Below are 13,836 nucleotides of genomic sequence, written 5' to 3'. Positions count from 1 at the left end.
TTTAAATTCATTAGAGCACTTTCTGTGTGCTCATATTTCGATTTTCCAAGTCCTACTTCAATGAACACCTCCGTTCACTTCACAGTATTACAAAGAGGGTTTCATTTGGCAATGTGATTTTTCTAGTTGTCTTATCTCTTTCAAAAAAAATCTTCCAAAATGATTTTTATTAATATAATTTGCTTTTAAAATATTTATCTCTTGGGTTAGGTATATTTAGGAACCACTTGATTTAACCTTGGGGCTATTACAAATTTGAAATCAGAACTAAGGTTTTTATTTTTTATTTTTGTCTTTGTTCTAAGATTTTTTTATTTATTCATTTGAGAGTGGATGGGAACACAAGCGATGGGTCAGGTGGAGGTGGGGTGGGGTGGCGGTTGCATGGGAGTAGAAGGAGAGGAAGAAGCAGGCAGCCTGGCTCAGGGCTTAATCCCAGGATTCCTGGATCATGACTTGAGCCAAAGGCAGATGTTTAACTGACTGAGCCACCCAGGCACCCCTCAGAACTTAAGTTTTGACATGACCAGTCTAGACATGCACTGATAACATTTGTATATATTGAAACAAAATAACAGATAAAGAGATGATTTAAATGAAAGCACACCAGATGTTGGTCAAGGCAGATATTTTTGCTCTTAGTTTTGTCTATGTCTGTATAATAGCAAGCAATACTTTATAAAGAATCAGTGCTGAATAAAGCAAGTACTTTGATTTCTTGAGGTGAGAACTGTTGTCTTAAACCTTTTCTTTCTAATGCTTTTTCTCTTTTAGAATAAGACATCTAGAATAAGACTTGCTGTCAGATTTTAAATCTACCATTAAAATTTAATCTGTCTGATTCCACTTACATGAGGTGTCTAGAGTAATGAAATTCACAGAGACAGCAAGTAGAATGGTGGTTTTCAGAGGCTAGAGGGAGTGAGGAATAGAGTTATTGTGCAATGGGTGCAGGTTTCAGTTTGGTAAAAAGAGAAAATTCTGGAGATGGATGTTGGTTATGGTTATTACAATATAACTTAATATTGAATATACTTGGTGAATACACTTAATGCCATTGAACTGTACATTAAAAGGGATTAACATGGTAAGTTTTATGTTATATGTATTTTACTACAACAAAAAATAATCTTGACATATACTTATAGAGCTCCATAGTATATTTAGTCATTTGATAAAACACAGCCAAATCAATAATTAGGACAAGAAACAAAAAGGCAGATCCTTTATTTGAGGAAACTAGGAGCTATCTGTAACTTCAAGCCATGATGAGTAAAGATAGAAGTGGATGGAAAAGTGGCGAGTGACTTAACCAAATAAGGGTAAAATACTGAAGAGAAGTAAGCTGAGCTGCCCCCAGCACCCCAGAAAGTACTTCAGAAGATGAGTGAGCTCTGAAGATGGGGAGTGTATGAAAGTGTATATAATGGATGCTTGCCCACCAGCCAGCCCTCGCTCTTTCTCAATGTAGTCAGCGTACCTCACATTCCTCCCGATAAAAGACAGATATTCTGGAATCATTGGCAAAGGGGAGAAAGAAGGATAACTATGCAAACAGAAGGATTAAATGAACATCTGCAAACCTATTAGCAAGATTCGTGCTCCCTTTCTCTGCCCACACCAGAATGCCAGCAGGCCGACCTACATCCATCACTAAAAAAGCCAAGTGACCCTGGAGGAAGGAATCTTACAATGATATCTGGGGTGCCCAGATAATATGCATGCCGGGCATCTGCGTGTGCTTTAGTAAAGCTCCCAGGGCACAATCCCCACCCCCACCCCCTGTGCACCCAAAGCTTCCTATCACCTTTCCAGGCCCCACTTTCATTTATGAGCTGGGGTCAGGGATCAATGCAGGAATTTGAGGATTCTCCTCTCATCACTGTTTGGTGGTCTATTTGCATGTATGTCTTAAATAATATTCAAATAGTTAAAAGTGAGGTTAAATTTGCAAAGATGCATTTGAAAATAAAAAGAACCTCGAGAGTAAAGGGGAGAAGAGAAGAGGCAAAATACATAGGAAATACAACATCACTTAAGAAATTTTGGCTGAGATCGTGTATTTGATCCCTGCAGCGGTTTGTTTTATCTAATATTTTGAATTAGTGCAAAGTTCTGAAAGTCAGTTACAAAAGGCATTTCATGTTCACATTACTGATCCCTTGCAGAAAAGTTGGATTCAGTTTTTTAAAGGTGTTTTTTGCCCTTTTGGTAGAAAATGGAATTTGTTGACAAATGTCGAAATGCATACCTTTTCAGAGGTCTCACATACTGTTATCTTTTAAAACGATCCTTTGTTAGCCAGTATCACCTAATGACGCATCAAAATGCCATCTGTTGTACAGCAAATCACCATTACCCATGTTATGAGTATGGCTAAAGACCTTATCATACTTTATGGCTAACAGGCTCATGATATTTTATATATACCTTCATCATAGTCTTTATGAATCTAAAAATTAGAAGGACAGTGAGCTAGATTGTTTAATCCTGGATACCTTTGAAACTCTAAAATTTACTGGCTATTAAATATGTCTATTGTTATACCTTTAATATACACACCATTTTTTTAAAGATTTTATTTATTTATTCATGAGAGATACACAGAGAGAGAGAGAGAGAGAGAGAGAGAGAGAGAAAGAGACAGAGGCAGAGACACAGGCAGAGAGAGAAACAGGCTCCATGCAGGGAGCCCGATGTAGGACTCGATCCCAGGTCTCCAGGATCACAACCTGGGCTGAAGGCAGGTGCTAAACCGCTGAGCCACCAGGGCTGCCCCAATATACACACCATTTTTAATGGACTCATTCATTGCCACTGTCCAGCTATAGGGGATAGATGCTTAAAAACAATTCCAAATAGTATAATAATGATTTTTAATCTCCCACCTTCCTCTTCCTCTTCCCTTTTGCTGCACCCCCCCCCCAACACACACCAGATACATCTGGATACAAATACTTTTTATGCCACCAAGGATGTGACTGTGAACAAATCGCTAGTTTTCTTTATTCACAAAATTAGTTTTATCACACCTAACTTATAGGGTTGTTATTAGGAACAAATAATAAAATATATCTAATATACTTAGCAGGTGATTAATAAATAATAATGATGGTGATTATTTTTGTGTGTGAAAGCTTTATTCTTTATTTAAATGTATTTTATTTCCCTTGCCTCAGGAGGAAAGCTTTATTGTTCTTAATTTTTAAAAACAAATTTTATTTCTAATCGGTGCATGATGATTTCTTTTTTCCATGTCTTTTTTCATTTTTTTTTAAATTCTTGATTTAAATTCAACTTAGTTAATATGTATTGTGTTATTAGTTTCAGGGGTAGAATTTAGTGATTCATCAGTTGCATATAACACCCAGTGCTCTTTACATCACGTGCCCTCCTTAATGCCCATCACCCAGTTATACTTCCCCCACCCACCTCCCCAACAGCAATTCTCTGTTTCCTAGAGTTCAGCATCTCTTATGGTTTGCCTCCCTCTCTATTTTCATCTTATTTTATTTTTCCTTCCTTTCCTCTCTGTTCACCTATTTTGGGTTTCTTTGTCGGTTTTTAAGGAGTTTACCCATGTTGCTTAAATTTTCAAATTTATTGGTATAAACCTGTTCATAATATATTTTCATTATTTTTTATGTCTGCAGGAATTGATAATGATAATTTGTGTTTTCCCAATTTAGTTCTTGACCAGAATTGCTAGGTGTGTGTCAATTTTTTATTCTTTACAAGGAACTGGCTTTGGCTTTGATGATTCTATTTTCAATATACTTTTTTTGTGTGCTATTGTTTTGTATTCTTATGTTTATTTTTTATTCTGTTAGGGTTTAATTAGCTGTTATCTTTCTAATTTCTTGATATTGTACCAAATAAAATGTCAATCTTTCTCCTTCCTCCCAACTGTGCTGAAGTATAATTGATTAATAAAATTGTTTATATTTAAATTGAAGTGTACAATGTGATGATTTTTGATATACATATCCATTATGAAGTGATTATCACATTCAGGGTAATTAACTCATCCATCACCTCACATAGCTAACAATTTTTGGAGTGGTGAAATGATTAGATCAATTGTCTTAGCAAATTGCAAATATCCAGTATAGTTTTAACTATAGTCACCATATTGTACATTGGTGTACAGATCTGTAGAACATTGAGGTCTTATACATCTTGACCAGCATCCTGCCATTTCCCATACACCCCCAGTTCCCGGTACCACCATTCAAGTGTCCGCTTCTAACAGTTTAATTTTTCTATTTTTTCACTTAGATTCCACATATATGTTGTCATAAATGATATGATTTCCTTCTATCTCATGGCTGAATAGTATTTCATTATCTATACACACACACACACATATATACACACACACACATATACATGTAATGGATATGTGTATATATATATATATGATATATATATATCAAATCATCTTAATCCACTCATCTATCCACTGACACTGAGGTTGTATCCATATCTTGGGTATTGTGAATAATGAGGCAGTGAACATGGAATGTAGATAACTGTTTGAGATGCTGATTTTATTCATTTAATTATTTCTGGATATAAAATCAGTAGAGGGATTTCTGGGTCATATGGTAGCTCTATTTTTAATTTTCTGAGAACCTTCATACTGTTTTCCATGTGTCTGCACAAATTTACATTCCCTTCACCAGTGTACAAGGGTTCCCTTTTCTCCATGCCCTAGCAAGCACTTATCTCTAGTCTTTTTGATAAAAACTGTCCTAATATATGTGAGCTGATATGGTATGGTGGTTTGGATTTGCATTTCCTTGATGGTTAATGATGTTGAACACCTTTTCATATATTTATTTGATGTTTGTGCATCTCTTTGGAAAAATGGGTACCCAGGTCCTTTGCCTATGTTTTAATTGTATTATTTGGATTTTCTTTACCTTTCTTTTTTCTTTTCTTTTCTTTTCTTTTCTTTTCTTTTCTTTTCTTTTCTTTTCTTTCTTTCTTTTCTTTTTTTTTCTTTTCTTTTTCTTTTCTTTTCTTTTCTTTTCTTTCTTTTCTTTTTTCTATTAAGTTGTACAAATTCCTTATATACTTTGGATATTAACCCCTTCTCAGATATATGTTTTGCAAAAAAGTCTCCTATTCCATAAGTGATATTATGCTACTGTGCTTTGTGAGAAATATATATTTGGCTATTCAAATGAACAAAATATATTTCTCCTTTCTACTTGGTCTTAAGCCACTGGTTCCTGGTTCTTAGCTCTAGAACCCTTGAATTTCTCTGGAAAATAATGATAAAAGTATCCTATGTTATGCTAATAAGGTGACTTTGGGAAAACCCTTAGGTAACCTAAGGATGGGGACTGGTTGCTAGGGGAACCATTCTTGATAAGAGATTTAGAACTTTCAGCTCCAACTCCTCCCCACCTCTGGGTTTGGGAGAGGGGCTGAAGGTAGAATCAGTGGTCAGTGATCAGTGATTTAATCAATATTGCCTCTGTAAGGAAGTCTCCCTTAAAACCCAAAACAATGGGGTCCAAAGAGCTTCTGGGTTGGTGAACATGTGGAAATGGGGCAGAGTGGCTTAAGGGAAGAGAACCAGGAAGCTCTGTACCCTTTTCCCATACTTTGCCCTGTGTACCTCTCCCATCTGGCTGGCTGTTCCTTGAATTATCCTTTTATAATAAATTGATAATTTAGTGAGTAAATAAGTTTTGTAAGTTCTGGGAGACTGTCTAGCAAATATCAATTAATCGAACCCAAGGAGAGGATCAAAGGGGGGTAATCTCTGATTTATAGCCACTTGGTCAGAAGTACAGGTGACATCTGATTCCAAGGAAGGAGTTGTGGGAACGGCCAGACTATATCTGGTTGTTCAGAAAAACATGTTAACAACTCAGGCTTGTGACTGGAATCTGAAGGAAAAGGAGTGCATTCTTGTGGGACTGAGCCCTAAACTCTGGAATCTGATGCCTTGAGTAGATAGTGGTCAGAATTGATTTGAATTCTGGAATACTCTACTGGTGTCAAAGATTTGCTTATTGGTATGGGGAAGCCCACTTCCCCCTGCAGACACATACATGTTAGAATTGGGTACAGAACCAAAAAGAGTTTTATGATGGTTTCCTTTGTGAAGAAACTTTTTAGTTTGATGTAAAAGATTCATTGCAACTCCTATCAAAATTCCAATGGCATTTTTCACAAAAATAGAAAAAAGGAATCTTAAAATTCATATGGAACCATAAAAGACCATAAATAGCCAAAGCAGTCTTGAGAAAGGGTAAAGCTGGAGGCATCATACTTCCTGATTTCAAACCATATTACAAAGCTATAGTAACCCAAACAGTGTGGTGCTGACATAAAAAGAGACTTTATAGGGCAGCCTGGGGGCTCAGCAGTTGAGCACCGCCTTCAGTCCAGGGCGTGATCCTTGGGATCCAGTATCAAGTCCCACATCCAGCTCCCTGCATGGAGCCTGCTTCTCCCTCTGCCTCTCTCTTTCTCTGTGCCTCTCATGAATAAATAAATAAAATATTTAAAAAAACAAAAACCAACAAACAGAAAAACAAAACAGACTTTATAGACCAATGAAACAATAAAAAAGTCCAGAAGTAAAGCTGTGTATATATGATCAGTTAATAACACAGGCACATATATTGGAGCAAGGATGATCTGGGCAATAAATGGTGTTGGGAAAACTGGATATCCTCATGAAAAAGAATGAAAGTGAATCCACATATCACTCACAAAAATTAACCCAAAATGGATTAAAGACTTAAATATAAGGTTTAAAACTATTAAAAAAAAAAAACTCCTAGAAGAAAACAGGTGCATAACTCCTTTAACGTTGGTCATGGTGATGATTTTTTTTGGATATGAAAACAAAAGCAAAATTAATATATGTGGGCCACAAAAATCACAATGATTATGATTCTAACCTCATGTTTTACAAAAGAGGTAGGAAATCTGAAGGTCAGAAGCCTTCAAGATATAATACTCTGGGATTTTCCTCAGGAACGAGAGAATTTAGCTCCAAGGAGGTTCACATATGTAGGAAAGTCCTTGAATCCAACTGTATACTTAGTGTAATAAGAGGAGAAATTGCTTGAATCCGCCTGAAATTCCCCTCCAGATAAGAAAAACACCACATTATATCCCCATAATGAGGAAATGATACAATACTTCAAAGTGACTTGTTCTTATTAATGTTAGGATTCAATATAGAATACCAGGAAACTTTTAAAAACTGCAGCTCTGTGGTTGTTTTTCCCAAAATGTTATTTGACATATCTGCAGTGCTGAATTTAAGCACTTTTGACAGGCTTGAATGTTTTGTTCGTTCATAGTGTAGTTCTCAAAAATTTGCCCCTGACAGATTGGAAAGTGTAGAGTATCTAACTGTAACCTGAAAAAAAGAGGGGTGACTCAGAGAACAGAAGATTTCAAAGTGGGCAGAGTATTTCAGAGTAATAATATCTGAGAAAATCTGCATTGTGTGGTAAAAAGCATTCATTAACACCTCATTTAATTGGTTCCAGTTACTGCTTTATGTTTAAGCCTTAGCACTTGGTAAATGTCATAAGTCTCATACATCACGCTCACCATTAAATGATAAGAGAAGGGGAAATCCTATTTTAGAGTAGACTCATTTACTTCTATGCAGTTGGTGTTTTCCACATTGAGTTTTGCCCACATCACAATAAGGACACTGTTTAGTGGTACGGAAGAGATTTTAGGTGGCATTTGGACTCTTTTTTTTCCTATTAATACTTCCATGGGGGAGGACTGGGAAAAACCTTAAGTATCAAACACATTTACCAAATAAATATAAGGTTATCTTTTAAATTCATGTTACTTAAGTTAAAAACTGAGTCAATGAAGAAAAATAGCAAGTAAGTAATGGCATAGATGTGTGCCAATGTGGCAAAACTTGTGGAAATCATGTCCAAATGACTGAAGTTTAGGAAACATTGTATTGCCTAGTGGTTTAATTCAGCAAAATACATAGACGGATAGATGACCCAAATGAATTTATACATCTGAGGTCCATTGAAATATTGTGGTGACAATAGTCAAATAGAAGTCTATATAACATATTATTCAATGCATCAAGTGAATGCCAGAAAGAAGAGCAGCTTCCAGATCAAATGCATATTACCCAAAGCTCTTTAGACAAGAGCCATATGGTTCCTAATGTCCAGTCCAGGTTCAGACATTTTTGTCAGCCTGTATAATTTTATGGACTTGTTTACTAACAGGAATCTGGAGGAGAGCAGTGCCATATCTGCTCCATTCTGAGAAGCTTTTTAGAGGAAAACAGACACAACAGTTAGATTACAAAACGTTATTTCAGAAATGTATGTGTGAAAAACTAACCGAGTGAAGAAGAACTGTAATATTGAATGAGTACTGTTAGTTTTTTTTAATGTCACTACCTTAAATATTGCGAGCAGAAGTAAAATTAGAAATGTAAATCACCGTGGCCTGCTGACACTATGCATCTTTCTTTCTCTGTAAGCAACCTTGAGTTACCCGTCCAAGAAGCTTGGAGTGTCCTGCTTAGTTGAATACATTGTCAGCCTACCTAAACTTGTTTTCCTTGGGGACAAGGATGATATATTAGCCCTTGTAGGACTGTTACACAGTGTTTAGGATTTCCAGAGATAGGTTCTTGGGATACACAGAACACTAAGCAAGGAAGGAAGGAAAAGCTTGTGGGGCAGCACTGACCCCTTCCCCCTTACGTGTATGTGATTGCAAAGGGAGTGACAGTGAGCAAAGTAATCTCACAGGGACCGAGAGCCTTCTGGGGGATGGCAAAACACAGGGCTGATTATTTCCAGAAGGTTTAACACGCAACATTCAGACATTACATTCTGGGACCGTTGTCATTTCCTTGCTGAAATGGCAACCAGAGGATATTTGATAGACCTTACACGGAAGAGAACAGGGCTTCAAATAAATCATATTAGTTGCTTTCTTCTGTACTCTGTTCTTTCTTCCTTTCCCACATTAAAATTCTAAGGAGATAAAATATAGATCTCCTCCCACAAACCCCTCCCCAGCTCCCAGATGAGTAGTTTCACAAACCTTCTCTTGAATTTCTAAAAATAACCAATCATTTCTAAAAATGATTGGTTAACCTGGCTTAAAGTGCCAGAAATACACCAAACATGAGACAGAACTGGGATCCTGTGAATCTCCCTGAGTAGGACAACTGAAAAGCCTAAGGAGATAACTAGACGGAAAACAGTTTATTAGCCTACCTTAAGAGGCCTGCGGGTCCCTGAGGGGAGACAAAGTCACAACTGCACGTTGTTGAAGTGTGACCAGCGGAGGAGTTGAAGGTTTTGTTGCAGTAAAGCAGCCAGAGCCCCTGGCGGGATGCCTTACTACATTAATTTTCCAAATCCTTTGGGTGGGTCACAATTGCACTCCAACATCCTGCCTGCAAATGCTAAATAAATACCAAGTTCACGTCAGACTAGAGAACCAACGTACTAACTAATGTCATTTAAAGGATCAGAATCCTTAAATTATTTTCTGTGGATCATTCACATGCAGAATGACTGAAGTCAGCACGCCCAGACGAACATACATGCTGGGGGCAAATGTGTGGAGGAGGGTAGCCAGGGCCGTCAAGTGTTTCTTCTCTCAGGGGCAATTCAAATCAGTCTAGATTATGTCTACTAGGAGGGAAGTTTTCATTGCAGATGTAGGAGGCGGGGCAGGGTTTGGTCTTCACAATAGTAAGAGATGTTAGGATGATATGATATGAGCTTCATTCCTTACTGAAGAGCAAGCAGTTAGGACTTAGCAAGTGCAGAGCCTTCAGTGGGTAGAGATCAATAAAATTTGCATATGATTTTCAAACAGAAATAAGGTCTAGAAAACATTGTGCAAGGGAACAGCCTTAGTACATGCAGCCACTTGTCCAGCCGTAATATATTAGATTTTTTTTCAGTTTAAGCATTCCAGCACGACCCGATGGAGTGATGCCTGCCACACTCTGCTTAAGTTTTCAAGAGGCAGTTTGCGTCTCTACAAGCAAACCCAAAGCGTGACATTTCATTAAGTAGGCTCAGAATAACAAGCGCCAAACCCTCGAGTTCTCTCAACTTTGCTTCTGATGAGAAATTTTAGTTTCAGTGTGAGACTTGGAAGAAAAATCCCCCCTCTTTTTTTTTTTTTTTTGAAGGGGAGAGAAACAAGTCAGTTGCAAAGGGGTGTGTTCCTTATAAAGGTGGTCAGGGAATCTTACCCTGAATAACACAGACACCTCATTTCCCAGAGGAGGAAATAGTTTTATAAGTTTGGAGAGGTCTGTCTGCCTGGCTGGTTTACAGACCTGGTCCCTGGCGCTGGCCTGTCTGCCCCTTCGCTTTGTAAGTTTCAGCAATTGACGCTGCCCGGCTGGACGCTGGGGTTTTTTCTTTTTTTTTTTTCTTTCTTTTTTTTTTTTTTTTTTTCCTCTCTCACTTCCCTGCGATGTTTTGAACTGCCTTCCTACAGACGTCACACAGCCCTTGAGGAATAGTTTCTGCCTGGCGAGATTGAATGATAGTTCTCATTCACAAAGGCTTGGATCAGAGTCTAAGCAGGGAACGCTGCGGAAATTGCCATCACAGGTAAAGCCCTGGGCCCATCCGAAGTGTGGAGAGCTCTGTTCTCTCGCTGACTTCTTGGCTCCCCGGAGAAGAATGTTTTCCTGTGGTCGCCCTGAAATGGAACTGCCCTGACAGCTCTCTGGTGTTCAGTAACTCGCAGTCATTTTCTTTCCCTTTCACTCCACCTGAGTACTTGGAGAGTGTCGGGAACCTTTCAGAGAGATTTGCAGAAAAGACAGGATCAAGTGGCTCGTTCACTGTGTTGGTTTCCCTTATGACCAGATGAAGAATAGACTCAAAATCCAGTTCCTCCCTTGGCAATGCAAAACATAAGAGAAACTGTTCACTTCCGAACAGCCTGGTGCTGGAGTAAATTCAGCATGAAAGAGGAAAGAGCTCCTGTGTCTTAGAAGCTTCCTTATGTCCTGGACTGGGGGCCTGAGCTGGACTCCGGGAAATTTGGATTTCTTCAAAGAGCCTCCCTTGGAAATGGAATATATTTAAAAATCATCTTTGTAGAAAGACAATTGAAATGTGTTAATCAGAATACTTGAAGACATTTTTTGTTTTTTTTTTCTTTATTTTTCCCCCCAAAATGAGCATTATTATGAAGCCAAGATCCCGGTCTACAAGTTCCTTAAGGACTACAGAGGCAGCTTGGTAATGTGCTTTTCTCTCATGCTTCTCTCCTTCTTTCCTTTTAAGATTGACGTAATACTTGAGTCTTTATTGCTGATGAGGTACAAGAGTTAGGTGTGATGTTAAGGCTTTGTAAAAAAGCACAGTATTGGTAGCACTTTCATGTCTATTTTGTGCCCATTTTTGTCTGCTCTAAAAACAAGGGTGCCCACATTTGTTTAACTCCATGTGGACCACGATTCATCTGATGGTAATTTTTAGGAAAGAAAGAAACTTGCATATGTTGGGAGTTTCGATGAAAACTTGTTGTTTTTCAAACTGTCTGATTTGGTCTTGTTTGCTTATGTTTCTTGCCTGCTGCAAGCGGGCTGGTAGTTGGCAGTCTTTGCCATAGTGTTCAGATGCCTTGGCTCTTTGCACAGATACAGATAGGTTAGAGAAACTAATAATGTTACATATCTTTAATCATATGACTAACTTAAATTTATGTGGCTAAATGTGTATCAAGTTGCTTATCATTTAGTCATTTTCTGTTTTTATTTTATTAATGATGTTCTCCAGTAATGTCTTTTTTTAGTAACTTTAGTGTTTTCAGTCTAATGAATAGTATCTGTTTAAGATTATAAAAATTACAAATTCAGTCTCAACACATGTATAGGTAAAGATATAGTAAAAATGAATTGCTTGATATTCATTATTTTATGAAACACCACCATAAAGCAAGTATTTATTTTTTTAAGTATCTTAATTTCATTTTATTCTAATATATTAATCTACTATTGCCCCCAATACTGATTTGATATGCTCATAAGCAAATAGCCCTTAAGGGATATTTTCCCAATAAGGTGACTTCTGTGTCTAGAATAGCTATTTATAGGATACTTTTCAGAGGTTAATCTTATTTTGTTTATCTTACTTAGTGCTTGATTATAAATAAACTCAACTCTTTCAGGTGGAAATAACTATGTTTCACATAGGGGAAATAAAATCAATGATTGAGGGCAGGTGGTTGGGGATAGGATACTAGGCAGGCAATATCTATTATGTATTATTACATGAGCAGTCAAACACACATGCAAATACTCATGATGTCTGCGTAAGGAACTCAGCCCACGTTTATGTGGTTGTGTTATCATTTGCTGTTATTGTACTAGTGTTTCATAGTGGCCTAGAATCAGAACTGTCCCTTCAGTAGTATTTCTTTTTTAAAAACTATAGATGCAGATTTTCTCTTACATCACTTGCGATTCCTTATAAAAGAATATATGCAAAAAAATTGTTTTAAAGAATATGGGAAAAAAATAAAATAAAAAAAAATATGTGCAATAAGTTCCTCCTTGAGCTTATTTAAAGAAAAGCTTGAATCTGCAAATTAATTTGTACAGTTCTTGTATGCCAAATAATGAATACTGGGAAATACTTATAATCCTTTTATTAATAACCATAGATAATTTAAATCACTGGCTAAGATAAATGGATAATCAGAATTTATAAAATCTGTGCATTTTATTCGTTTGTGATTTCTATCCTTCCCATGTGAAAAACTAATCAGATACTTGAATAAATAGTATATAAACAACCTATTTCCCTTTCTACTAAACCTCTAAGAGACTTATTTTTAAATTCCAGGTTCAATGGGCAATGATTGGTTCATTTCAGGTGTGTAGAAACATTGCCATTCTTTACTCCTCTAGGCTGACAGTTTATTTTTATCCACAACTGTTCTATTAGTCTAAATTCTATAAGGTATTTTTCATAAATAAATAAATAGGGAGACAATTCAAAATATATTCTAAAAAATATTGACTTATGAATGTGTATATTGTTCCATTTAAGTTTAAATATTTTGCATAGTGTTGGGGTCAGAATGATTTTTATGTAAGAAATAAATGTCTCTTCATGCTAAACGATTTCTAGATTTAACAGCACACTAGGGATACCTCTCCAGTTATCAATCTTACATCTGACTTATTAGTAACATAACTGTTTGAGTATATCACTGCTGCCTCTAAATCACTTGGCCTGAGGTTGTAAGTGCTGTAATTGGTTTTAACATTTTATTATCCCTTTTATCAATTCAAATACTATACATATCTTTATGTATATTTATATATAGTGAAATCTACATAGATTATAGATTAAAATTATTTTTTTAAGATTTTATTTATTTATTTATTTGACAGCACACAAGTAGGCAGAGTGGCAGGCAGAGGGAGAGGGAGAAGCAGCCTCCCCTTGGAGCAGGGAGCCCAATGTGGGGCTCAATGCCAGGATCCTGGAATCATGACCTGAGACGAAGGCAGACAGACGCTTAACCAACTGAGCCACCCAGGTGCCCCAACATAGGTTATAGGTTAGATATATAGAGGAAATATATGTGTATATGTGTGTATATATATATATATTTTTTTAAATAGCAGCATTTTTCTCCCTGTGCCTCTGCACATACAGGCCCCAGAGAGCTCTTTGAGACAATGTCTTCTTCTTACCAGCTTTTCTGTTCTAACTTCTTAATTACACCGTCCCCACTCTGCTCCTCCTTTCTTTTTCAAATGCCAAAGATTACTTCATCCTCTCAACTGTGGATTTCCCACAAGAGAGA

At 36.9% G+C, this 13,836-nt stretch overlaps 1 protein-coding gene across 34 annotated transcripts in view; it reads left to right on the top strand.

Moving 5' to 3' along the window:
* PDE4D (phosphodiesterase 4D) overlaps positions 1-13,836 on the top strand; it is a 1,410,178-nt gene that overhangs the window by 1,121,820 nt on the left and 274,522 nt on the right. The window contains exon 1 of one of the 34 annotated variants that reach the window (XM_026018996.2): positions 10,183-11,255. The exons of 32 other annotated variants lie outside the window; for them this stretch is intronic. In XM_026018996.2, the coding sequence (XP_025874781.1) occupies positions 11,191-11,255 (65 nt within the window). In that variant the 5' untranslated portion in view covers positions 10,183-11,190. Of the gene's footprint in view, positions 1-10,182; positions 11,256-13,836 lie in introns of those variants that run through there. One more of the 34 variants, XM_072749997.1, reaches the window with a different exon arrangement.

This window comes from Vulpes vulpes, chromosome 2 (assembly GCF_048418805.1).
Source record: "Vulpes vulpes isolate BD-2025 chromosome 2, VulVul3, whole genome shotgun sequence".
In the NCBI taxonomy this organism is placed as follows: Eukaryota; Metazoa; Chordata; class Mammalia; order Carnivora; family Canidae; genus Vulpes; species Vulpes vulpes.
This window is presented reverse-complemented; position numbering and strand designations above follow the sequence as displayed.